Genomic DNA, 26,313 nt, shown 5'->3' with positions numbered 1-26,313 from the left:
TAGTTTAAAATGAGAATTTTAGAAAACCTGTTGTGCAAAGATTAAGCGTGGACAAATTGTCTGGCGTGATGTTGCAATATTTTGTTGCCAACTAGACAGCTGAGTAAGGAAGCTGTTAGGAAATCTAGACTGGCGTGTGGTCGGGGGTCGTGCTGGTGGGCAGTTAGCTGAAGCCACGTTAAAGACGAGCCATGATCCACCGATGAAGCAGCCACTCAACCACTCAGCACCGGATTTAGGAGCTATTGTCAGATCACGTTATGTCGTGTATAAACATGTTTGTGAACAGGGATTGGGGGGGGGGGGGTAGCTGTAATTTGTGGCCAGTAGAGAAAAGGACTCGGGCATGGGATCGCTCTGTGTGGAGTCTGCATGTTCTCCCTGTTCCTGTGTGGGTTCTCTCTGGTACTCCAGCTTCCTCCCACAGTCCAAAGACATCAAGAGGGGACGAGGCTGATTGATACTCTAAATTGACTGTAGGTGTGGCTGTGAGTGTGAAAGGTTGTCTGTCCATATGTGTTGGCCCTGTGATGGACTGGTGATCTGTCCAGGGTGAACCCTGCGTTTTGCTGCCAACTCCAGGAACACGTTGACTGTAATAAAAATCCTTCAATGATAATCAAAGACTGAGAGATCTTGTTGATCAGACGGTTTACGTTGCGAAACATGCAGCGGCCTTTCGTTCACGCAGGGACACCTCGGCTGTGTTGAGTCATCAAAGTGTCCGATGACAACAGTCGTACTGCCACAACTCCCTGGTGCAGACGTCTGAGTCATCTGTCGGATCGCAATCGACGTTGTGTTTTCTTTTTCACCTTTAATTGTGTGATAGTTTATTAATCATCGCTGTGCTCGCCCGGATTGTTGCACAGTAATCAAATTCAGTGTGGCTTTTATTTCTCTGCAGCTTGTTTTCTTTCCAGCTCAAGGTTTATTCATACACGCTGAAAACCTGAAAGACCTGAAACTGCGTCAAGTGCAGGAAAGAAAGTTTGACTCTTTGTCACTTATGTATGTGATAAAAAAACAACCCCCCCCCCCAAAAAAAAAAAATCAGGGTTCATAAGCTCATGAAAAACCTGGAAAAGTCATGGAATTGGACCACAGCAATTTCCATGCCTAGAATTTTTTTTTCAAATAATAAAGCCAGAAATTTTTAGAAAAAGTACTTACAGGATTACCTGTATATTATAGACTCACAGAGAGAAATCTCTTCTGATTAAAACTGATTTGAATTTGTATCGATTTACGTATTGCATGATAGAATTTGGAGGGTGTGACCCTTCGTGCCCGGTTGTGAAAATGTACTTCGAAAGTGTGCAGCCGTGTAAATGCATTGTCAGAGACCAGGAAAACCTGACAAATGCCCTTAAGGATTATGAACAAAATGAACAATGATAGATTTTGTTTTCAGTTTCACAACTGACATTTCCCAGCAGGACGGGGTTTAACCAGAAGTCATCCTGAAAATGTATTCACCAAACTACTTTACTCATCCTGATTTAAAAACAAACAACAACAACAACAAAAAAACGCAGTACACAGAGGCCATAAAGTAAGAAACAAGTCCAGGAGATGAACAAGGCCAAATTCTGTCTTTGGCTGCTAAGCAGCTCTGCCCCTGAATGCCATGTCTTCTGTCTGGTCTCAGGTGATGTTGCCCAGCAGCAGAAGTAGCGACTATCAGCCTGTTGGATTTTGCTTGTTGGAACACACCAAACAAACTAATCACCAGTGTATTTAGGTTGGTCTGCGTCACATGGCAACGTGTCAGGACCGGTCAGTCCTCCCCGGCCTACTCTGATCACTGAGCGGGATCATTTCCTGCAGTTGCCTCTGCGTCCTCTTCCCTCTGCGTGTGAGCAGGTACATTGTGGAGCGCCGTGCAGGATGCACACAGATCCCCTGTGAACCCAGCAGTGCTGGCAGGATAGTAAGGCACTCCTTCTTTGTTGGAAAGGTCTCCTGCCGGCGGGGGAACCTGTTCTACAGGTGAGACCCATCACTACACGCTTCAACCATGCAATTGACAGGCTGTCACATTCTATCAGTGTTACCTGCCAGCATATTTGCTGAAACAGGGTGTTGCTAGAAATTTTGGGCTTCATGAAAACATTTTTATTGTCCCTCATCAGTGACTAATATGCTTTGAGGGCCCCTGTCAAGGTGCAGTAGTATCCTAACAGGACTCCTGGCTGGGACCCTGCTGCAGTTGTTTTCCTTACAATGTTCCTTGTGTCCTGCAACATGCAGAAGCGCTTCACCAATGGAGGGCACTATAGTACCACTGTCTTTATTCTTGAGATGATAATCTTATATGGCATAACATGTACATATTTTTCATAATAAAATATGTTTGACAGTCACCAAAAATCTGTTGTTCCTTTATGTTCTCTCACTTCGGCAACCAGGTTCTGTGCAACAGCGCAGACATCTGCTTATTACAAAAGCCGGACATAAAGATCTGCCCCATCACTGTCCTCATATTGAGCCCGCAACAGGCAATATCATCTATTGCCATCAATCATCAAAAGTTGTGAAATAAAGGCTTGAGCAACCTTCTTGCTCCCCGTCAGTGTGCATCAAGTTTTTAAGTCCCTTTATTACCTCTTCTCTCTGGCTGAGCTACACCTCAGAACACTTGACTCCCACCGTTCAGCCAAGCCGCACTTGTGTACTTCTGGTCCTTACCACCCCGTTAAGGCCCATAGGGGCGGGTTAATAACACGACATTTCTATTACATCATCAATATTCTACTGAATTCGAAAGGACAGGTGAAACAAAAAGATGGCGTTTCTCATGGCATCATTTAACGCTTTGTTTCCTAGTCACGTATTTTGGTGATGATTAATACCAGGAGGTTGGCTGGGACGTACAAGAAGGGGCACAGCCCTACCTAGGAAAGTTTCCACCAGCCTCCACCTCAAAGCTGCTAATGATGTAACACTTGTTTTTGTTTTTAATATTTCCTTTTCGGCATTTGTGCCAATAAGAACTTGTTCCGACTGATCTGACATTTCTCTCTCTTCATGCACTCGCAGCAGATATTCCCATGATGTGTTAATTTCATTTCTGCAGGAACGATGATGTTTAAAAATGTTCAGAATGCAGGAGGATGTTGTTTGTACAGGCCAAGAGGTGTGAAGTGAGACTACAGAGATGTGGCAGAGTCTTGAGCGTTCACCCCTCTTTCCACTTCCAACTTATTGCAGTTTGTAGATGAGAACACCTATTGAATTGCAGTAAATAGCGTCAGCATCGGCATTAGCTGTGACATAACTCCGAGCTACTCTAGCATTAGCCGCAAGCTGACTGTTCTCGATGGAAATCACACGCGGTCTATTTGTTGAAGAGGAAAGGTGGGTTTCTTGAAATCACATGACAAGTTTGCATATTAAATCTGAATATTTTATTTGATCTTATTACATGAATGCCAGCATCCACAGAAAATGTCACATTTCAGCTTATCTTAAATATATTTGCTTAATTTTTAAATCCTAGAAATGTAAAAAAAATATTGCACATAGTTGTCGCCTACAGCTTATTTACATCAACAATTAAAAACTGTTCATAATGTAGCAAAGTGACTGTTACATTTTATAAAATTAAAAAAACATTACGTTAGCATCACCAGTTGAACAAGCAACAGCAATTGCGATGAAATAATTCTAAAAAAGACAGTTGTTGCAAAGGTCTCTCTTATTCAGATCTTCCAATTGAAACGTGTTAAATCAACATTTCAAATTTAACTCCTACTGAAGTGTGTTTGTGTCAAACACTGTTACGACACAGTGTTTGACGCAAGTCGGCCACAAACTCGTAGAACTGGAAATTTATAAAAGCAAGAATTTCTCCGTGCTTTTTTTTAAAGCTTTCAAAGCTGGGTTTGATTGGCGCTTGTGTCTTCAAAAAGACATTCTTGTAAAGAGGAAGTCGAGTTGCGACACATCCGCATGTGATAGAGAGAAAACTTTGAAAAAGGTTTCACTTGCAGTAGTGGTTTGTACTGCCTTTGTGTCAGTCATCACTGTCGGACCATGGATGGTCTGTACATGCCTGCAAAACACAACAGAAGAGATTTGAACGCTTGTTTTTCACTTCTGCTTGTCAATGCGTTGCACAATCACACAGTACTTGAAATATAAGTCATTCCCTTCTGCTTGACCCCTGTTCTGCAGGTCTTACTCACCTGCTTGTATTCAAACCGGTCTTGTAGATAACGGTTGCCAAGGCAGGTAATATGACCGATATTCTGTCTGGAGAGCCCGACGATCCTGGCTGTGAAGTCCAGTGTAAAGGCTAGCTTGACCAGCTCGGGGGCTGTCGGTAGGACAGTCGGGGTGGTACGGATCGGCGAGGCCTCTGTCTCTAGATACGCATCAGCCAACTTCTGGAAGGAAGAGTAGGACATCCGCTGGAAGAAGTTATTCAAGGCGGGGATATCTTTCATCTGGAGGAGACAAGAAGACGGGGGATATGAACAACAACAGCAGCAGCAGCAGGACGTGATGTCTCCGCTCCTCAACATTCAGAGAGAATATCCCAAAAACAAACTGTTATAAAAAGGTTATGATACATTTGTAGATTGTTCTTACATCAATTTATGCATCTGTAAGCATTGCTGCTCATTAAATTCATCTTCAGGATGATGTTCTTTGTAATCTGTGCTCAGGTGAGAGTAGAAAGAGTGCATTCCGCTGCCGAAGACGCATCAAGGATACAGAATTTGAACTTTGGCTGCCTTCAAATGGAACTTGTGATGTCGTCCTTCTGACATGAAAAGTCCTATTATGAGCTCTCAGCAAAACTCCACAGGCCATGAATACCACATGGGGTGGGGCCATCAGATTACTTATTACAGATTACTCTTATAAACATGATTAAAGTGACCCGATTTGGTGGCAATAGTATCATCAAAATTCATTCATAAACTTTCTTCCCAACAAGCAATAATGACTCTTCTGGATCACCAAACCAAATCACGATCCCAAGGATCTTCTGGAGCTTTTATACTTTATGCTCTAAATAATAACAATAAAGAAGTACCTTCTGGCTCAGGCCCTAATAATAATAATAATAATAATAATAATAATAATAATAATAATAATAATAAATACACATTTTGCTTAAAAAAAGAGCAAATATTTTACGGAAATACCAGCCATTATATTGAAAATATTTCTTCGAGGTCTCAGATCCAGAACATGATCAAGATGATCCCTAGAAGTCTAAACGTTCTGCACTCTCCCATTTCATGTGGACTCAAGGAAGCTGATGAGGAGTTTGTCGGTCCTTAACTTGAATTGTTATCTTGCCAAAAGTGAAACTAAAGCCAGTGATCACATTGCTACTTTAGCGGAGGTTGAAACCCTCTGTAAATAGCAGCAGATCAACAGAGGCTCCAGTGGAGGAGTCACATGACACGTTGTATGATGCAAAGCAGAACTCATGACTATTTACAGCTCATGGAAACCTTTCCTCCCATGCCCTCTCTACTGAGAGGTATTATGAGCATGGTTGCACACCCTGCTTCCATAAATACTAAGACATAAGGAATATGTAACTGATGAAGAGGGGAAAAGAGGGCAGGCGGAGGGAGCGATACTGCACCATAGAAACTCTGACGCGATGACGATCACGGATGGATGATCCTGCGCATGACTGGTGGAGTTTGGAACTGGAATAGCTTGACTTTATAATCCTTTTATGATCCATTAATTTGCTTTTTGATTTCGACTGCAGCTGCTGAAAAACCTCACCACAAACTTGTGTGTGTTGTTCCGTACTGTAATCTTGAGCCGAATGTATTTGTAATTAACCGAATGCATGCTCTTGTAAATGCGGCAAAAAAAAAGACAGCATTTATCCTGTAGATGTTGAATGCAACACCGAGTTTCAGATGACACTGACCTTGTCATCTATGGCATCACCCTGCTCCTTTGTCAGAGCAATGATCCTGTTGATTACTTCTTCTGTAATACAACAAAGCAGAGGCATCAGAATCATACTGCATCCAACCCAGTGACCATCAAAGCAGTACCATCGCAAACTAAAACAAACGTAGTTTACTGTTTGAGTGAAATAATGCACAGCAATTAGGCATGAATAATGTCTAATGAGCGTTTGCCTTTCCTACTAAATGTGTAGCCAATAACACGAACACGTCAACACTGCAGTGTACTTATTAATGCAACACATCTTGACTATGAGAAACCGTTTCTTACCATCTGTGAGTGATTCCACTTCCTCTTTTACTTTGACCTCGTGGAGGATTTTCTCCAGTTCCTCTGACACTTTCTCATAGTAAGAGTACGTTGGTTCCACGCTCACAACAGCTGCAAAACAACAACCCATGTTTAATAAATGTGCGCTCTGCATAAACAGCCCACGGCGAGACTAAACATTCGAACATTTGCGTCATTGCTTCATCCTGTCCTCCAACGAACCTTCAACTCCCGTGATGTCAGATGGGTTGAATTCTTTACCAGAGTCTTGCCTGTTTAGTTTAATCAGAGATCGCCGTCTTTTAGTTAATCTTCTTTTTAAAGACTTTCTTCTCACGGACTTCCTCTTTTGAACAGCGATGGGAGCTGTGACAGGCAGGCAGGGGCTCATCAAGTCAGACTTATCTTCTTCTGGAGCAGCGTTGGGCACCTCTGAGGGATTCTCCTGCTCTTCATCTTTGTCCTCGTTACCCTTCCGAGAGAATAAACCCAGAAAACTTTTCCACAAGGAGGGCTTTTTGCTCTTCTTGGATTTCTTCGTCACTTTCTCGGGTTCCTCAGGTACAATATCTGGATGGTTTCTTTCTTCAGTTGCAGTGAACGTCCCGATTTCCCCATCGTTTAATATCTCAGCCAGGTGAAGAGAAGGGTCACTGGAATGTCTTCTATGCTTTCTTGGGATCGTCACCCACTTTTCTTTCCTCGGAGCCCTCCTGTCTCCCAGGGTCCCATCATTCAGGCTCAGGCTTCGCTTGACGTAAACCTCCAACAGACGTATCGTATCTTTGTGAGCCACAGAAATCAGCTGGCCATTACAGGGCTTTCGCTTTTCTGTCTCTGTTTCCATGGCAAGTGGCTACAAGAAGAGGAACACAAGAACATCAGACACATACAACATTAGCCTGTAGCACTGAGACCGGCATTTCCAGTCTTGTGATTAAATATTTTGTTAAGGGCAAAGTTCCAAAAACATGTGTATCTTCTCATTTTTTCAGGCTTTGGCTGTCTAATGTGACGTTAACTAGACAAACAAACAATTCCATGCCATCAGTTTGAGCTTTTTTGCATTATTTCACTATATCTTTTGTGTCAGAAGGTGCGATTAATCAAGAAAAACACGCAGATAAATCAATAATTAAAACAACTGTGAGGGGCAGCTTTTCAATTTTTAAAAGAAGGCAACTTGAGGGCCTCAACTTCGGCTAATTCCAGTTCCTTTATTTACACATCATGATTTCTTATTTGGTTTGATAGATATATACACATTCTTTTTCCTGCATTTTTGCATGTTTCTAAAGGAGTCCTTGCTAATGTCCTTTTTTGTACGACCCACCATTATGAAACTGTATCCAAAATGTCAAATAATAACAACCCATTTCATAATTTTTTTATCCATAAATCATGGATAGCTGTACAGACATGTTGCATGTAAATAAAACGTAACTGCTTTATAAGTGGGTGGCATGGCTCAGAGGTAGACTGGCTGTCTGGCAACCGAAGGGTCGCTGGTTCCATCCTCACTTCCCCCAGTGACCATGTCGAGGTATCCTAGAGCAAGATACTGAGCCCCTAATTGCTCCTGATGCACCTGTGACGGACTGGCGACCCATCCAGGGTGAACCCCACCTGATAGACTCCCCCCCAGTGACCTTGCTTGCTATGCTTAACAGATAGGCAGTATAGAAAATGGATGGATGGAACTGCCTTATAAATGAGGTTAGATTAAATAAATGCATTTAGATGGAGTTGATAGATAGATAGATAGGCTATCTATCTATCATCTATCTATCTATCTATCCATCCATCCACTTCCTTTCATCAGCAGACTATAAACCCATTTCAGCCTCTTTATAAACGAGACATTAACTGCAGTCTGGTTTTCACATCAACAACTTTAAGGCTCAACAAAAACTTGACGACCCAAATACAATCTCTTGCGCTACCCCTGTGGGTCGCCGGCCAGTGTTTGGCAATGGGGGGGGGCCTTTAACTCACTGACGTCATCGCATCATGTTTTGACTGAAAAAAATAAAGTCTAGAAGCCGAAAAAACAGAATAAAACAGTTAAATGTTTAACAAGAGAGAGGCAGAAGCGCTGAGTTACACCAGGCTGTCCTGAGCGCAAGAACCCGTGGTTCATTTAGCAGCTTTCCTACTGGGCGCCAGTCTAAGAGACGGATACCAGCAAACACCTGTCTTCAGAAGCGGTGATAGACGCCACGCACACAGTCGCCGTCTCCCGTGTCGCCAGTTATCGGTGGACTCACCTGTCAGCAGCAGGCGGCTGTGGACGTCAAACTCAGGTAGTCAACTGAGTGACTGTCGATGCCGCAGCAGCGTCAAAACTCGCCTCTTTCAAGGAGGGGTTTGGGGACTCTCCAAAGCGCTCAATCTACGTGACTCGCATTCCACACCCATGTTGGGACACGTCGCTGCTCCACTTCCTTACCTGCGGCCATCCCGACGTCATCGTCAGCGCAGGCGGAGTGGGAGGAAGGCGGGAAATACCACCTGCGTTGCTGCTTTACCTGTGGAAAAAAAGACGTCAGGTTGTTTTCCTCCAGGTGTGTGGCTTCGCTTTACAGGAAGCAAGTAACGCAGTCATGTGGTGCGATTAGAGTAGAAGCAGAAGAAGTACAAGGTTGAGAAATTGTAGATATACAGATGAAGTAGGACCCACCGGCGAAAGTAAAAGTCCTCTCACGCTAGTTCTCAGCTAGAATCGGAGTATCTGATGCAGGTGTACCTGAGTATTTAAAGTAAGTACTTTATTCGTGTACCACAAGCAGACCTCAACACAGTACTTTTTTAATCATTAACTCAAGGAAGCAGGCTGAGAAACTGGCTGAGCTCTGATGACATCACCCTCTCGGGCTTTGCAACGGCCTCCTCCTTTATCTCCAGTTTCTCTTTCAAAACACAAGCTGGACCGATGCCGTCTGAAGAGAAAATGTCAAAGATTCCCAGGAAGGGTGGCTCAGAAAGTCTCGCCTGGGCTATTCTTTTAATAAACACCCTCGTTGTTCCGTCTTCCCAGGAAATTATTCACACCAGGAGGTGTCCCAGTACAACCATCAACCACCGGTAGACTCGGCCAGCACATTTACTGGAGCATCTGTCCAGGTAATGAAGGAGGGACACACACACAAACAGATCTCCCTATCGTCGTGGTTGGCCATCATGAACAAAACACGCAGGTTGAATTTTGTCAGCAGGCCGTCTGACTTCTTGAGTAATCTTTTGTTTCCTATTGGTTACTGGGAACCTGAGACTTTACCTGAAACTGGTGGGTAAAGCAAAGCTACTGGTGCAACTGTTTTTGTGTTTTTTCTTCCATACAGTAGCTTAGTTCTGTTGGTCTCACGTTGTCTGGGGAGACTTCACCACACAGTAATTTCTTTAGTATGAAACTTCCTGTGACCAGAAAACATGTCCTAATTGTCTCACCACCATAATGATGATGCATTTTTCTATAATTTAGGATTTTTAAATGATTTCACTTCACGCAAGTTTTGTGTTCCTGCTGGTAGACGTTGAAAAGACGACGTCATTTACCTTGAGTGCAAATGCCTGGTTTCATTCGTTCAAATATTCAGACAGGAAGTCCAAGTAATTCATTCAGACTTTTACGTCAAAGCCTCTCGATACAGTCGAGGTATAGTATTGATATTTGAAGGGAAGGTTTTGCATGCATCAAACTTTTGGACCCATCTTTCACTTTTTTCCTTAACTTTTAGAGAAAAAAAAATCTAATCATAAAGAAACAAATAAAACAAACTGGATTATAAAGATAAAAAAAGACTTTATATAGACAGTTTTACTGTTGTCAAAAACACATTTGAAGCATTTAAACAGTAGTTTGTTTGTTGTTGTTGTTTTTTTTAATCAAACCATTTCCAAGTGTGGTCAAACCTTTGATTGGCACCCGTGTGTAGTACCTCAAAGATGCCAGCAGGTGTCGCGCGAACATTCTGAATCATTCCGTTTCCTCTGCTCCTACACATCAGTTAAACACATTCCCTCCTGTGGTCATAAATGATCAAATGGGTCCCGTTGGTGATGTAACATCATCCATAGACTCCCATAGATTAACTCCACCATGCTTCAACTGTAACCGTTACTTACCGACTAATGACGACAGTCCAGTAACACGGTGTGGCGTCGCACCCTGGGCCGTTTTCTGTGTCAGACAGATTCACTTCAGTATTTGAATTTTTGTAAATTATAGGAACGCCTTGTTCATGATGTCCTGCTCAATCTGAGGTTTCTAAACAACACGATTCAGAGCAGTTGCATGTATTTTGTGTGTAATCTGATAAGAGGTCCAATAGTGTTTTTTGAGTTTTTTTTTGTTTTGTTTTTTTTGTCGTAAAGCAAGATAAAAGAGACGATCAAGAACTGCAGTTTCAGAATAACAAAGATTTTTGTGGCATGCGTCAGTTTCAGTCGCAGCTAATGTGCAGTAGAGCGACCAGGTTAATATCATCATCTCCTTTTGTATCAGGCTACCGTTTATTGACTCGTAAACATCACACAATCATGCATCACCACTGTAAACCTTTCCTGGCTGTCCCAGGTGTAAAAAGCAGCCTGTGGTCATCTGAAGGCAACGCGCCATCCTCCTCCGTCTGGTTCTCTGGGTGGCACCGGGTGACCTTCTTCATTTTTCATGGGTGTTAAGCAGGACAAATGTGAGTCTCAGGTTTCGTCCCGCAAGGTCTGGCCATTGACCTCAGGGGCTCGCGCGGTGTGGCGGAGCAGTCACTGTGCACTTACCTGTCATAAATCTTCATCCCCGTGAATCGCTAACTCGCACTCTCTGTCTTCGGACGGCACTTTCCAATCTCAGAATGATTGATGGGAATTAGTGCACGCGGGTCGCAGTTAACAGAAGTTACAGTGCTGATTCAGACACACGCTGGAGAATATAATTGCACCATGAACAGCCACAGCTTTTAATCACCTCTGCATTCAGTATATTCTTTTTTTTTTTTTTTTTAATTTTCAGTTAATTTAATGTCGCACCAAATCATACAGATGTCATTTCAAGGCTCTTTACCATAAATGCTTCATTGATTCAGCATCATATATGTTATATAATGGCTTATTTGATAAAAATGTTCTGTCCTTCCCTCTTAAACTCAGTCAGGGCCACGTGAGCTTCTTGTGACCTCACTGAAAAGGAGGATAGAGAATCATGAATGTGGAACATAGTTTTGCATCGTCTGACAACAAATGTGAAACCATCCGTATTTTTTGATGTAGCCGATGCTACTCAAACAGGACTGTTCTATGCATTTCTAGAGTCTGTTTTCATTTCTGGGTAGGATTCTCTTGTGATTATTTATGGAAGCAAGACCGTGTATGAGGGATGAAATCAAAATAAACTACAGTGACTGTGAACATGGACAGGAAAGTGCAATAATGTGGCTCGATGATGTGATTTCTGATAAACGCACAGAGGAATGAGCCGCATCAGGCTTCTGGTACTCCGTATTTGCCAGTGGAATCAAATAATTTCTGAAAGCAGAATGTTTTCAGGTCATTATTTCCTGTTTTAGTCAAAATAACCAGACAATTAACTAAAAAAAAAGAATTCAATTCTGATGTCGCAGATTGTGTATGTGTCTGTTTTTGCCTACCCATCTGGTCAGCAAAGCCAAAGATGTGCTGCAGTCTCATCCTTAAACTGTCGTCAGTTTGTTTTCCGCGAACACGCCCTTTCTCTGTCATACACTCAAGTTAATTCATGTGTGGCAATTTAAGACCGTTTGCTACTAAATATGTGGGATTACGTCAGGTTTTTTCCCAGCAGGGATGAAAACCCAGGAATCTAAAAATGTTCATGTTTCCCAAACCTGTTCCAACTGCCGGGATGCCTCCATCACTCCAGTAAGATTCAGGGTTGGTCCACCTCCTCCTCGTCAGTGCAGGGAGAGCAGAATGCCAGGAATATGCCGTCGAAAAGTAGTAGCGCTGCCTTCCTTTTATTGAATCTACTTGGCTTTTTGTTTTACGGCTGAACTTTAATACACCTGCTGCAATCTAAAGCTGCTTAGACTTTGATCAAAAAAGTGATGGCGAGGTCACTGCAGCGGGGAAACAAGTCGACGCCTCCGTGTGCTCCGTCCTGCATCCTGAGGAAGAAACGGGAGACTTTGAAAGGATTTAACTCAAACACAAGCTTCCCAGGTCCAAGTGACTTTGCCCTCTGAAAAGGAGGCAGCCTGCTGTGTGTGCAGCTCTGAAATTGGCTCATAACGTGTCTGCTGACAAAACAGTAACCCAATCCACTGATATGAGACTGAATGTCTGAGCTTTCGTGTGAGACCCGTCCATTGTTTCCCTTAAAGCAGCGGGACGCAGCTTGTCACTTGTAAAGAGAAGAGTCATGCAAGCGTGATATTTTTAGATCCATAAAGGGTTGTTGCACAGACTGCTGTGTCACACTCATCGGCCCATCTGCTGGTCTTTTCAATGGATTTCTTGGGGTGAAGCGTTATCAAAGGCAGGATGGATGTGATCTCTTCGTGGAACACCCGATGAATTATAAATGACAGCCTCACTTTGGCTTTGACCTTGTGAGAGCCTGCACCTGTCTGCTAAAATGCTGTCATGGCTCATCTTGGTGGATATCATTGCTCAATCAGAAGGGCAGCGTGCTAACCTATCTGCTCAATGACAAGAATACAAACACAAAAAAAGTTGGTATGATAAGCAGCCAATGCTTAATAATAGAGGCAGAACCCCCCCCCCCCCCCAAAAAAAAATTCCAAGTAGGATATAAACAAGCGATCAAACTTCTGCATCGACCTCTTGACAGGATGGAACACTCAGGCATCAAGTGAAACTGCTAGCTTTTAGCCTTGGAGGCCAAGATAGATAATCTCCTAAATGATTCATTTGGTCTGCATTTTTAATTTGGTGCCTTTGCTTTTGAAGTGATCTCAGTCAAAGGCATTGTCAAGTACACAGCACTAGAATTTCCTCATCTGGAGAATACTCGTAGAGAATAGATAGGCAACACAACTTTTTCTTTTTAAGTTTTTTCTGATAGACAACAACAACAACAAAAACCTCTACTCAGTATCTTTTGCCCTTTCTTTAATGCTCCCTTCTGATCCTTCCATCTATTTCTATTTAAGCTGCTAATTTCATTTGTTTGTTTCAGTACAGCAGAGAGGTCTGCCATCAGCGTCACAACAGCATAACACCACATGTAGGAGTCTTTTTCTGTCCCGTGAAGCCGCATATTCAGGAATCACAGGTGGGAACGTTTGGACCGAGAGAGGCAGCGCGAGGGAGATGTCAGCGGCAAGAACCGGCAGTGAGAAAACCTTAATAACTGCGAACATGAGGTGATGATGTGTGTTCAGACCTGAAAATATACCGTGAAAATTCAGTGTCACTGCTGAGGAAAAACTTGAAATTAACCTCGAGTGGTGGCGTGACACGTAGCATCTATCCCGGGAATGCAAACATGTTCAACAATGGGAGGCTTGACACAGTTTGAATACATGTTTAATGAAAGGCACTCCTTACAGGACAAATAAAACATCATGACTTACGACACCGTCTACATACAGTAACAGTGCTCAAGTGCCTCATAACATGGTAAAGTGCCAAGTACCCACGTCACTAACTCTGCATCTTATTATTGCATTTCGTTTAGATTAATTCGTTATTGCTCTTTCCAAGTTTAAAAAATACATGTTTGTTTTGCACCCACGTATCATCATTATTGCATATTGTAGGGTTATTAGAAAGGCATTGATTGACTACCTCAATCGCCATTTCTACGCAAGCTGTATTGATATGTGCATATATAATATATATAATAATCTCACATACTGTTCATTCTCTCGACTGAAATGTTGCATGCACATAAATATATATAAATAGTTCCAATTCTTGCATTTTCATTACATGTCATCATCATTTCAAATTAGTTTATTGCCTATCACAAGGAATACAATTATAATCATTATATGATGAAAATTCCATACTGTATTTAGCTTCAATAAATATGTCAAAGTTTCACGTACTGAGGTGTTTCACCTCATTGGGGCTCACTATGCCATGCAATACAGATGATGGAAGAAAGGCAAAAATGTTCAAATGCAAGAGTGCAAAGTTCTCTTTGACTCCCTTCTCTCAGTCGGATCACAAATATATATATCTGCCCTCTCTCGTCTTTGTACACTCCCATAAATACGTTTTCCCCGCCAACATCTGCCGCTTCAAAGGTGCTTCTATGACGTGGAAAAACACAACATTCAGTGCAATTCATTGATATGGTTTTTAAAGGGTAAATTCACATGTTAGATGGTGATTACACATAAAGCTAAATCTGCTGCGAAATTTAAAAACACGAAAAAAAAAAATTGAAACCATGTTGGGAAAAAAAAAAAAAAGAACCTGTCGTTTTCGGAAACCCAAACTGCTGCATGCGGCTACTGCATGTACTATTGTAAGTTATATAACATCAAACTTGATTTTATCTATATTTTGTGTCTTATCTACAAGTTTGAGGGCAGGTGTGAATGAGTTTTTTTTTTTTTAATTTGTAGTTTACCTAATGTACATATCTTGAAGAATAAATATTTGTTTCTAATCCATTAGATGTCATTAACAGCTTTTATTTAGATTAATACACATTTGGTTGAATCTCTGATGAAATTAAGATTGATTAATTTTAAATGAATTTGATTAAAGTCAGCGTTTTTCATTTTTTGAGGTTATTTATCGTTCTGTTGTTATTTCACAGTGTTGTGTGGAAGTGCTGCTGGGTTCATAACTATGGATTTGCTGATGAGACAGCGCTGCTGTCCTCGTCTTACACTGGACACACGCGCACGTCCTTGAAAGTCCCATCGCTCTAGATTTCACTGAATATGACAAAGTGTAACGGTTGCGGTGATGTAACCTGAACTCTTATTGTATTTCCTGTTTAAATGCAAAGATTATCTTTTGTCTTCGGAGGGATCAAGTCAAGGGCAGTTGGTTCATATTCGCAACTTTGATGTCACAATTTTCCAGGTTTTTCTGTTTGGTCTATCAGTTCTCCTTTACTGACTTAAGAGCTGCTGAGTTGTGTTTATTGCACTTTGACACATTCAAAAGCAGACATCTTGTGCAGAGGCCCTCTCACCACACGGTGCCTACTAATACTGTAATAATGTGCACAAATGCTGCCTTGTTGTTTTTTTTTTTGTGTTTTTTTTTTAAGTACAAAATAGCGGGAAAAACTGCAACCTGATCTCATAGAAATGCTTAGAATGACCACAAACTCTTAACAATGCACGGCGGTGATGGTTGCCAGCACCGTGAAAACAATGCCAATTGAAGATTAATTAGGAAACCTTGGTCACGAGGGACACGCAAATTCCTTGGCGCAACAACACGGTCCTCGAGGCAGTGGTTACTTTATTTTGAAGTTGAGCTAACTTCTTTCTTTTCTTTTTTTGCTTCTTTAAATGATGTTCACCGTTGGAGAATCCTGATTCATGATGGTCTATTTAGGTGTAGGCACAAAAACGAAAGGAAAACAAAATGTTGGCGCAGTTAATGTTGCAAAATACATTGCTGTAACCAGGACTTGAACACGTGCCTCCCACTGCAGAGTGAGGTTTACGAACAAAAACAAACCACAAAAAAAAAACCCAACCAAACACTTGGCTAAGGTTTGGAAAACAAAATTGTTAGGTTAATTTTGTTAGCTCTGGCCCAACGTGACATTATTGAACCAGGGAGTATCCTAAGTGCTTCACATTATCACTGCAGCCATGTCATTTTAACTGCACATCTTGTCACCTACTCACAGTACGCGTGAAAAGGTTGTGGTCACATCATCTTGTATTTTCTGCGCGATCACCCTGGAAAACATCACCTACTTCTCTCACGACTGGATATGTTTGATCTGTCCATGTGCTATAGCATGGCTATCAGGGCATGCCATTTTTCTCATTCTGCCAGGTGCCGTTACTTTTGTTCAGCGAAGGTGTGCTTCCATACTTGTTTGCAGCTGACAACTTCTGAGCAGCCTCTGCTGCAGCATCCATCATCTGTTTCTCCTCCTGCTCAGTCTCGCGGTGGTAAAAATAGTTAAAGTTGGAGACAATGACAGGGACTGGCAAAGCAATGGTCAGGACACCAGCAATGGCACAGAGAGTGCCGACCATTTTGCCTCCCATCGTGATGGGACACATGTCTCCGTATCCCACAGTGGTCATCGTCACCACTGCCCACCAGAAGCCGTCAGGGATGCTAACAAACTGTGTCTGGGGCTCATCCACTTCTGCAAAGTAGATGGCACTTGAGAATAAGATGACTCCAATAAAAAGGAAGAATATGAGGAGCCCAAGTTCCCTCATACTGGCTTTTAAAGTCTGCCCCAAGATCTGGAGCCCTTTGGAGTGTCGGGACAGTTTGAAAATTCTGAAAACTCTCACCAGACGGATGATTCTGAGGATCGCCAGAGACATGTTCTGACTAGAGTTCATGTCATCATCGGGGGTCGTAGCTAGTTCTGTTCCCAGGGTTACAAAATATGGGATGATAGAGACAATGTCAATGATATTCATGATGTTATTGAAGAAATCACTTTTGCTGGGGCACACCACAAAACGGACACAGACCTCAAAGCAGAACCAGATGATGCAAATAGTCTCCACAATGAAAAAGGGGTCTGTGACATACGCCACAATGTCTTTTGTGGCGGGATGCGGTGCAGAAACATCTCGGGTCCCATTTATGATTTGGGTTACACCGGGCAAAACGTCAGTGTCCTCCCTGAACTCTGGCAGAGTCTCCAGGCAAAAGATGAAGATGGAAATAACAATGACAAAGACAGAAACCAGAGCTACGGATTTGGCTGCGCTTGAGCTCTCTGGGTATTCAAACAGGAGCCAGAATTGTCGCTGGAGTTCATTTGTGGGCAGAAGGACTTCTGGCTCTTTGATAAAACCTTCGTCCTCACGGAACTGCTCCATCGCTTCATGACCCAACTCATAGAAAACAATCTCATTAGCAAAAACATCTAAGGGAACATTGGCCGGTCTGCGGATTCTCCCCCCTGACTGATAGTAATACAGAATACCATCAAAAGATGGGCGGTTGCGGTCGAAGAAGTACTCGTTTTTCATCGGGTCAAAGTAGCTTATCCTCTTCATGGGGTCACCGAGCAGTGTGTCGGGAAACCTATTCAGGGTGCTCAGCTGGGTCTCAAACATCAGGCCTGAAACATTAATGACAACTTTCTCATCTTTTTCTTCCATGCATTGCTTTTCAAACAAATCTTCATTCTCATAGCAATCCTTCGCCATTTTACTGAAGACGCTGTCGGTGGGAGACTCGCTGTTGATCAGGAGCTTTAGATTAGAAATCAAGCTGCCGCTGCTTGAATGAGCCTTGGTGGTCGGGGGAGTGGAGGCTGACAGCCCCTCCTGACCCGACTGATGCCTGTGTCGTCCTCTGTGTGGTGACTGATGAGGGGATGTCAGATGGTGGTTTAAAAGATTATGATCGGGGGCCTCTGAGGGGGGTGAGGTCGGGTACCCAGAGTCATTCGGGTCACCCAGGTTGATACCGACATCATCCATATTATCGAAATTCACAAGCGGCACCTCCATCACCGTTTGTCAGTCACCACAGCTCTGAGTGCAGGAGACGGAGGCAACAAGACAGCCAGCGCCACGCTGAAGATGCTAGACTCCTCTTTACCATTCAGGCGTCTGTTTAATCTATAAAAGAGAGGGAGGGGGACAAAGTTGTATTATGTTCTGTTTAATTGATGATAAAGAGCTCCTTGTTAGCATCAGCAAAGAACCTGCCATCTGATACGTTGCTTGTAGTGGTGTTTTTCTCACCCCCCCCCCCCCACCCCCCGTGATGCAAAGGAAAACACAAACTCGGCAAGTTCGGCTGTGAAAGTGCTTACAAGAGGTATGGATGGTATTATTGCTGATCATGTGCTATAAAAACATGCTTCATTGTCTCATGCAAAGTGTCTGAATTAAATCAGAAAGTCATCTGAACATATCTATTCTTCTTTAGAATATTATGGATTGTCTATTGTGGTTTGTCCAGTTCAGGGAAGTCAATCAGCGTCACATTTTTAATCTCTAATTAACCGCCCATCACTATATTTACAAGGCGCCAATTGGTAAAACCGAAAAGATGCACTTTAAAGCTGCAACCTCTGTGTCCACTTGACACTTGGGGCCCTGCACACTCAGCATCTCATCTGGCTGCACGTCCACTTGCATTTTAGCATGCACGTAACTGTCAAGGATATAGAATTCAATCATCTTACGTAAGGACAACATGATCGGGCTTATGCAAAAAATAGGTGTATTGATTGCGCCATGTCAGCAAAGAGAGGTTACTGAGTCCAAGAGAAAGGGCAGTTGAAGCCGGAGACACTTTTAATTGTTTCTGAAAGCCAATTCTCAACATTTAATAATCTTTTGCTGTTTAAATCTGAATTGCCCTTTCTCTCTCTGAGCTGACATTGAAAGACACAATAAATCCAGTGACGTGATCAGAGCAGAACATCGAACGCGGGCTGATTAACTGTTTGTAAAATTTAAAAAAAAGAAAAAAAAAGAAAAAAGTGTAAAGCTTAAATCCAGCTGTGCGGAGCGCAACTCACCCGTGTCCCCGGCTCTGCAGAAGTTGTCGTGCCCTCTCTACCCTGCCTGGCAGCTCCGTTCTTCTCCCCCCTTCCTTCCTTCACCCTCTCCTTCATCCAGACTCACAATCAAGAGTGTCTCTAGCTCTATTAAAGCTCCCATTGGGTAATTTAATACCCTATACGAAACCAGAGATGCCAGCCGTACCCCCCCCCCCCCACACACACACACACACACACACTCACAAGCTTACACGTGCACACACAGAGAAAACACACACACATGCAGGCTACTGACAATATTGTATTTTAAATGTGGGGGTCACCTGGCTTTGTTCTCCACCCCCCGCCCCCCCTCCTCCGTTAGCGGGATGACATGACGTAAAGGTAGCTCTGTGATAGGAGATTGACTCTGCACGAGCCAGTTGCTGCTTGACGTGGCGAAGGGAGAGTGGGGACCAAATCTTCCCCCTTTCCTGCAGAGTAAGCATCCAGATGCAGGATCATCCAATCCACCCTCACCTTGGGGATTATTCTCTATAGCCCTCCCCCCCCCCCCTTACAATACCTGTCAAAGCTCTCGATACCTGGAGCAGCACATCTGTCAGCTCTTTCATGTTTACATCCTCACTGGTGAATGCTGACATGAACTGATATTTAGTAACGCGTCAGTTTTCTATAAAAGTCTGGTGATATTTAAACTGTCACAAATGCTTTACAAATCTACCCTGAAATCTCCAGCGCTGTGACACAAATCCATTACACAAATGCCAGGTTTGCTCTGGAAAAACAACAATGAGGGAGTGCACTCGAATCAATTGCATTTATAAGTATTTGAATTTTTCACAGGGCTCATTTATTCCAGCACACCTCCCCTGGAGGCTACAATTATAGATTTTTACAAGGGTTAATAGGGTTGAGAGTGTCCCTCTCTCTTCTTGGAAAACCTTTTCCAAGAAATTCCTGCTGCTAAGTGTGTGTGTTTTTTACTTCCCCTTCCAAGTCAAGCAACCTGCCAGTGTCTGAGGTTTGCCATATTAATGAAGTAGCAAAGAGAAATGGGACAGACCGAATGAAAAGGTTAAATTTAAATTACAGAACAGCTGTTTCCCTTTTTAGCTCTGCTAAAGTCTCTTTAGGAGCAAAAACTTTAATCAAAGTTAATCTTTTACTCTTTCAGAAGGGCGGCCAATTTGGCAACATAGGTGGAATATTGTGTTACCTGACAGAGAACCTGTTTCCTACGGTCACAAAATATTCCCTCATCTCACCCTCATTCTGCTGCAGCCAGGAGTTGGCTGTCTGCTGGTCTCCTGTAACATTGCGGCGTGAGCAGCACCACTGCAGCCTCGGGCACATTGCTTCAAGGTCATAGAAAACATTTTGGAGAATTTACAGTCAACGCTTTGCTGTACATCATCACACGGTGTCACCTCTGGGAATCTCATTATGTGTCCTTATGGGAACATTACACATGTGCACCCATGATATAAACTTCACATGTTTGTGTGTGTGAGACATACAGGGGTGCACATACGACAAAGCCCAAAGGGGCGCAGGGATGCCGACTCGTGCAAGCATCACTCAGCCGACCCAACATCGACACACAAGTCTGTTTTTCTCGTGCGATCCTGCAATGTCCTGGACGTGTCATTGAGGACCATAAAGTGACACTTAAGAGAGACAGACAAGAGCATTCGCTCCCCTGCAAAACTATTTAGAAAGGGGAGGTAAGATAAGAAGGAGGTGGACTTCAGGTACTGCAGAGTCCTGACCGAGGAGCACAGCGTCCCTCTGTCTGTCCTTTCCACGCAGCCCTCGATCCATCATGCATCACTCCTCGCCTCCCTGCCTCCCTTCCCCGATGACACTGTCACCTTACCTGTTAACAGACTGTGTTGACAGAGCAGTTTCTCCGTCAGACGCTTGTGTGTGAACCATACTGACTCTGCACCGGTGTAAACACCTTCTGAGCTCTACTTGATGCCTGACTGAGAGAATTACTGAGGCAGAACTTTTGCTTTCCACGTATAATTGCCAAATATATATGACCAAATTTGTCCCCGGCTGGTTTAGAAATGACAGAGTAACAAAAGCTTTGCACTACTCAATTAGTGCACATGATCTAAGTAATTCTATCTGAAAAGCCCATATGCTCATCCATTAGGGGTGACAGGATTTCAAAGTGCATGTCAAGTAGCAGGGATTAGATATTCCAGCCTAGTAATCTTATAGCTCTTGTAAAGGCATCTGGTTATTCCAGTCTAGTAATCCTATATATTGCCACAGAGGTTCCTCTCATTGCAAATAACAAACAAGGTTGGCTCAGGGGTAAACAAGGACATCAACAACTACAGTAAATAAAGCTCGGTACTGCTGAAACTGTAGTGGTTGGTAAGATAAAGTGTCATCCTCAGTGAGTGCCACAAGTTCAAACAGATTTAGTGGCCTTCGGCAGAGCTAGGTTCGCGTTGACTATTTTTAATCCCATCCAACCAAATGACTTAAATCTCTTTTTATGGCTTCTGCTTGTGTTTTTATGTGCCCATTTTTTTTTGTGTATCTGACATGTGTTTTATAATCCTCTGTCAAGCAGAACGTAATATTGGTAATACAAACACCTTAATATTTGATAACCATTACACCTGAGAGAAAACCAAGTCTGAGACAGGAGATGCATTTTTGTAACAACTTAGAATTACAGCCATGTTTTTCTGAATTACTGATGAGATTTCTTTGGAGAAAGGGTCTGCCAGGGTCGTGCACAGTGATGACCTCCCAGTCACCTGCATGGAGGAGTAGCCCCCGCTGCGATGCCCTCAATACCGCCATTATTATACGGATAAATACTGAAGCTGATCAGGCTGAAATTTTCACCACAGGAGTTAAATATGAAAATAACTATCTGGCATCTCTGAGGGTCCAACATCCAGATGCAGTAGCAATAGGAAGCTCCCCCATCCGCGCATGTTTGAAAGAATAATAGGTATTGAAATAGTTCAGCTGTTCACTGCAGGTTCACACACTCCACTTTTTTTTGTTTCGACTGAGGTTTTGGCCTAGTTGATGGATACCAGAGATGCCCGGACACAGGACACCACTAAGGAGATTATGCAGCTATAGGAGATCAGCCCAGAGAACTAAATGTTGGCTAAATACGACACAGTTAAATGTCTGGATTGTTTCCAGCATCACTAATCAAAAGACAAATGCTATAGCTCTGTGGACACACCACGGGGGCGGACCAATCACTGTCAGCCACATCATTCAACTCCGCAATCCTGATTAAGTCACACTTTTTCCTGCAAATGGACGTATTTGTTTGTATGTGGAAAGCTCTTACAGGCCAAAACACCTCTTTATGTATTGAATGTAATTCATTCATGTAGCTTCCCTCAAAGAAGTGCCAAACAGAGAGAGTGAATGCCAGAGCACCTACATGGACGTGGCTCAGCATTGGACAGGAAGGTTTCACGACTGCAGGCGCTCCCAGCTCATCCAAACCCTCCTGAGTTCAACCGATCCTCCCCCTCATGTTCCCATATGGCCTGCTGAAGTGAACAAAACATGATCATCATCAGGAGAAATTAGCAGAGAGTCATGCAAGGGAAATATTCCTCCACGGCTGTCAGATACTGAGGTGTAAAACATGACTGCTCATAATAACAAACAACAATAATTCTTTTCCAACTACCCTGACTGCAAAAATAACAGACTGAATCACTGCAGCATTTCATTTACTGAATTAAATTACTCTCTAACACTGTGTTGTATTGGTCTTACAACTAACATTATTAAATTGATAAATTTACCTTCGGCCAGCCAGGAAAGGAGCTTGTCTCAACATTCTCTTGCATCCTCTCAGATTAAACATCCAGCCAGGCAGCGACAGAGACTTAAGAAGCAGTAAATCTGTGAGGTGTGAGGTTTGGACAGAAGGCAGGGAATTTACAGTTGAAATCTCCATAAATAAGACAGATTTTATTTATTTATTTATTTCCAACAGCAAGACGGTCGGAATGAGTCTGAGTAACACAAAATATCCTCACGGTGCTCCTTGTGTTATTTATATTTATAATGCAGTAAACATGACGGCCTTTTTTAAATTAATTAATTTATTTATTGCTGTAAATATTCTGAGGGGATATCAAATTGCGCAGCAACATGGAGCCCTCACAATAGATGTCACTTGAAACCTGTAAAGCTTTTCTCATATCTGAATAGAAGCCTGTTCCCGTCTGTCCGCAGCAGCGCAGCACACACGAGGCTTGGTTACCTTCCGTTTGTGCAGCACAGAGCGGCTTCTCCTTGTGAAGTCCTGAACCTCTCTGCTGGCCTGCTGTGTACTCGTGCTTGGCCCTCGCTCGTAGTTTACACTTCTTCTGCAGATTGGTTGGTGGTCACCTGCCAGTTATTCCTCCCCTCCTGCCCTCTCTTTAGTCACTCATTCTTTTTTTTGTTTGATTCATTTAGTAGCTTTGAGAAGCATAGATCATATGAGCGGCGTAATCAAAAAATAAACTTCCTATGCATGGAAAGAAGGAGACTATATAGAGATACACAGCGCCTGCGCACAGACTTTCTACAAAAACACATTGTTGCTGTTATACTTTTTTAGACAGAAATCTTTTAAGAATTAAAGACAGGAAAAAGGGTAAACAAAAAAGAAGTAGAGAGGGTCAGAGTAAGACTCAGACTCCTGTTCCCAGCATTCCCAGATCCTCACAGATCATGGAGGACCTCGGGCACCTTTGTCCACTTATTCTTTTGTGACAGAAGAAGATGATGGATGGATGGAACAAACTCGTTTGGCTTTTTGAAGCCTGATTTATTTCATATTTCAGGCTGAGAGTTTGGGGAAATAAGATAACTTTATTGATCATCAAGAGAAAAACCTGCATGAGCTTATGTGAGGATTTCGTGGTATCTCAATGAACATTTTCAGTGACATACGTACACTGTCGTTGACATCAAAATTGGAATAAAACCAGATTTCATCACGTACAGTAGTATTTTTGTGTGTATATGTTTATTATGACAGTATCAGTGATGCACTCTGTGTAATGTGGGTTCCTGGTAGCATTACATTTGCTTTAACCAATTTAGGCAGAAAAAAAACAAAACTATGTTTGTTTTTTGTAAATAACCTCCAGAATTCTGACAGCTTTCTAAACAACAACAACAACAACAACAACAAAGACTTGATAGCATTGATAACGTCTGCTAAAACTTTAAAAGCATGAAAATAAAAACCAAAAGTAGGGTATTCTTCTTTGTTTATGTACCTTTATATCAAAAGATAACACCGAAATGGATGTCAACACCTCATCAGGTCTTAATTGACAACAGACTTGGATAGGGTGCATGAAGGACAGTTACAGTTATAAAGTATAAAACAAATAAAGGAAAAGGGATTCTATAGGGTCACTGTACCATCAAATCAAACACATTCAATTTCATTGTTGTACTGTGATAATGGCCTTGTTCTCTCCCTGCACTGCTGTCATCTCTCCATGTTGTTGCTCTCCTCATCCCCTCACAAACAACATGGGCCAGTGATTTCAGGTCCAGAGCAGGACACTCAGGGTTGGCTAATGACCCCGAGTAGAGAAACATCCAATCTCTGCTCAAATGTGTACGAGCAAACCAATAAGTTTTGTTATTAACGTTGTCATTCAGGGCCAATAAAAGGCTTATCACGAGAAGGCAGCTTTAAAACGCGTCCAGTCCCCATCATGCAATGCACTGCTGCTCATTTCGTGCCAGCTTATGAAGTATTTCTGCAGCAAAACCATGTGTTGCTCCTCTTGGGGCCTCTGGCTCCCTTGTTTAGCCTCTGTGTATTTGCTATGTGAAGAATGTTGATACCCCGGCATGTGTGTGTGTGTGTGTGTGTGTGTGTGTGTGTGTGTGTGTGTGTGTGTGTGTAAAAAGCCCTGGTTAGTGCCATGTTACCAGGGAGAGACTGACAGGAAGGTATTCAGCTCTGAGTACAGCAGATCTCCTCTTCCAGTACAACATTGCTGACCCTTGTTGCTACACCGAGGCTGCAGAGTCGCTGCTTCAGGAAGATTAGGATGGCTATAAATCTTTTGAGGTTGCTACAGAGAGTACTTAGGTACGGGTCTAATATAAAACAGCCCAACGGGCACAGCTGCTCGTGTTCCATGTAAATGATGTAATATGTATAATCTATTTTTCTGTTGGGGTTGTGGATTTTTAGTTTATGACTTTTGGTGTTTAACTTTCTTGCTGTCAAATTGTTTTTTTTTCTAGTTTGAGTTCGCTTCTTCCTGTTTTATTTTGAAATGCTGTTCCCTCCTGTGCCTTATTGTGACATACTTCCTTTCTGTTCTTATGCTCAGCTGTGCATTGTTAATCAGTCCTTGTCAGCGACAGCCTCAGTTCCTATTGTTTCTTACCCAATCAGCGCTTTCCCTGTCCTCATATTCTCTCACACGTTTTTCAGTGTGTAATTAGTTTCTATTTTAGTTTTGTTTTAGCGTCATTCTTTGTCCCCTGTTCTCTTCGGTTGGGTCTTATTTAGATGGTTAGTTGCTATGTTTGTCCCTGAGTTCGCGAGTGTCTAGTCACATTCTGTCGCTTTGTTGTTTGATTAATTCAAAAAGATAATAAATAATTAAGTGAATAAATCCAATTCCAACTGCCTCCTGACTTTCTGACCCTCTAACCTTAATTAAGGGATGAGCCATTAATATTGGTACATCACCAGTAGTGCCAGATATTAGTCCTCTTTTTTCTCTTTTTTTCAATCGCTGCCCAGTTATGCTCAAGTTTTTCCTTTGCTCATCGTTTGTCTTTCATGATGAGGAAACAATAGAGTGTCAATTGTTTTATGAGTTGCAATGAAAACAAAAACAGGCCCAATTATAACAAACCCAAATTCTCTTTTTAGGCCCCTCACAGCAAACGCTGGCAATTTCCCTCAAACTCACGCTGAAATTTTACACAGAAAACCAAAGTGGTCGTGTATGGCTTCATGTGAACATTTGGTTGATTTTATATTTCGTGTCTTTATAGTTTACTGTATTTGGAGAACATAGCCGTCGTCAGTGAGATGGTGCTTCGTGTGAGTCAAGAAGGCCTCAAAATCATTGTACATAATAAACATGAACGCGCGACACATTCACCACATCCTGTCTGTTGCAGCTCAGATTATTTCTAAGTTTCTAAACTGCAGCTTGATGAGCACACGACCATCTTTGTTTCATCAAGATTGAATTTTCTTCAATTTATTCTTGTTATTCAAACGGTTCTGCAGAAAACGGTCTTATCTGCCGTGTTGCAGTCGGAGTACCAACATTTTCGGTAGGAGGACAGGCATTTGTTAATCTGTATTTCCCATCAGCAGTGCAGTGGAGGGATGACGGGTTTCCTGGTCATGTTCTGTGCACAATCTCAGAGCTGGAAGTGGGATATAAAATGGGGAAGAGGCA

The 26,313-nt window shown here is 42.6% G+C and overlaps 2 protein-coding genes and 1 long non-coding RNA gene across 5 annotated transcripts; 1 reads left to right on the top strand and 2 right to left on the bottom strand.

Moving 5' to 3' along the window:
• Positions 1–3,422: 3,422 nt before the first annotated feature.
• Positions 3,423–9,371, bottom strand: LOC147268414 (uncharacterized). Of its 3 annotated transcripts, XM_086199962.1 has the most exons (7): positions 8,906–9,371; positions 8,675–8,753; positions 6,448–7,081; positions 6,226–6,336; positions 5,912–5,973; positions 4,191–4,451; positions 3,423–4,057 (listed from the first exon to the last, which is right to left on the bottom strand). In XM_086199962.1, the coding sequence occupies exons 2-7, from the start codon at positions 8,693–8,695 to the stop codon at positions 4,019–4,021; spliced, it is 1,128 nt and encodes a 375-aa protein (XP_086056088.1). In that variant the 5' UTR covers positions 8,696–8,753; positions 8,906–9,371; the 3' UTR covers positions 3,423–4,018. The 3 variants fall into 3 exon arrangements, with proteins under 3 accessions (XP_086056088.1, XP_086056089.1, XP_086056091.1); XM_086199963.1 differs by lacking the exon at positions 8,906–9,371 and having other exon boundaries at positions 8,675–8,756; XM_086199965.1 differs by lacking the exon at positions 8,906–9,371 and having other exon boundaries at positions 8,493–8,742.
• LOC147268413 (uncharacterized) lies at positions 8,326–15,148 on the top strand. Its single transcript, XR_015112140.1, has 3 exons — positions 8,326–8,984; positions 9,263–9,348; positions 13,397–15,148. It is a non-coding gene; the product is annotated as an uncharacterized LOC147268413 (long non-coding RNA).
• A 164-nt stretch (positions 15,149–15,312) lies between these two features.
• LOC147268412 (potassium voltage-gated channel subfamily A member 10-like) lies at positions 15,313–19,063 on the bottom strand. Its single transcript, XM_086199961.1, has 2 exons — positions 18,878–19,063; positions 15,313–17,966 (listed from the first exon to the last, which is right to left on the bottom strand). Exon 2 carries the CDS (start codon positions 17,853–17,855, stop codon positions 16,170–16,172), a length of 1,686 nt encoding a protein of 561 aa, XP_086056087.1. The 5' UTR covers positions 17,856–17,966; positions 18,878–19,063; the 3' UTR covers positions 15,313–16,169.
• Positions 19,064–26,313: the final 7,250 nt, after the last annotated feature.

Source organism: Aulostomus chinensis, chromosome 3, assembly GCF_037954235.1.
Source record: "Aulostomus chinensis isolate RoL2024-O1b breed Wild chromosome 3, RoL_Achi_v1.0, whole genome shotgun sequence".
Taxonomy (NCBI): Eukaryota; Metazoa; Chordata; class Actinopteri; order Syngnathiformes; family Aulostomidae; genus Aulostomus; species Aulostomus chinensis.
The sequence above is the reverse complement of the archived record's forward strand: the minus strand, read 5'-3'. Positions and strand labels throughout refer to the sequence as shown.

Coding starts and splice junctions, on each gene's coding strand:
- LOC147268414 (XM_086199962.1), bottom strand. CDS start 8,695: ATGACGTCGGGATGGCCGCAG. Junction 6,337..6,447: donor TGACATCACGGGAGTTGAAG/GTTCGTTGGAGG, acceptor GTTGTTTTGCAG/CTGTTGTGAGCGTGGAACCA. Junction 5,974..6,225: donor AGTGGAATCACTCACAGATG/GTAAGAAACGGT, acceptor GTTGTATTACAG/AAGAAGTAATCAACAGGATC.
- LOC147268412 (XM_086199961.1), bottom strand. CDS start 17,855: ATGGAGGTGCCGCTTGTGAATTTCGATAATATGGATGATGTCGGTATC.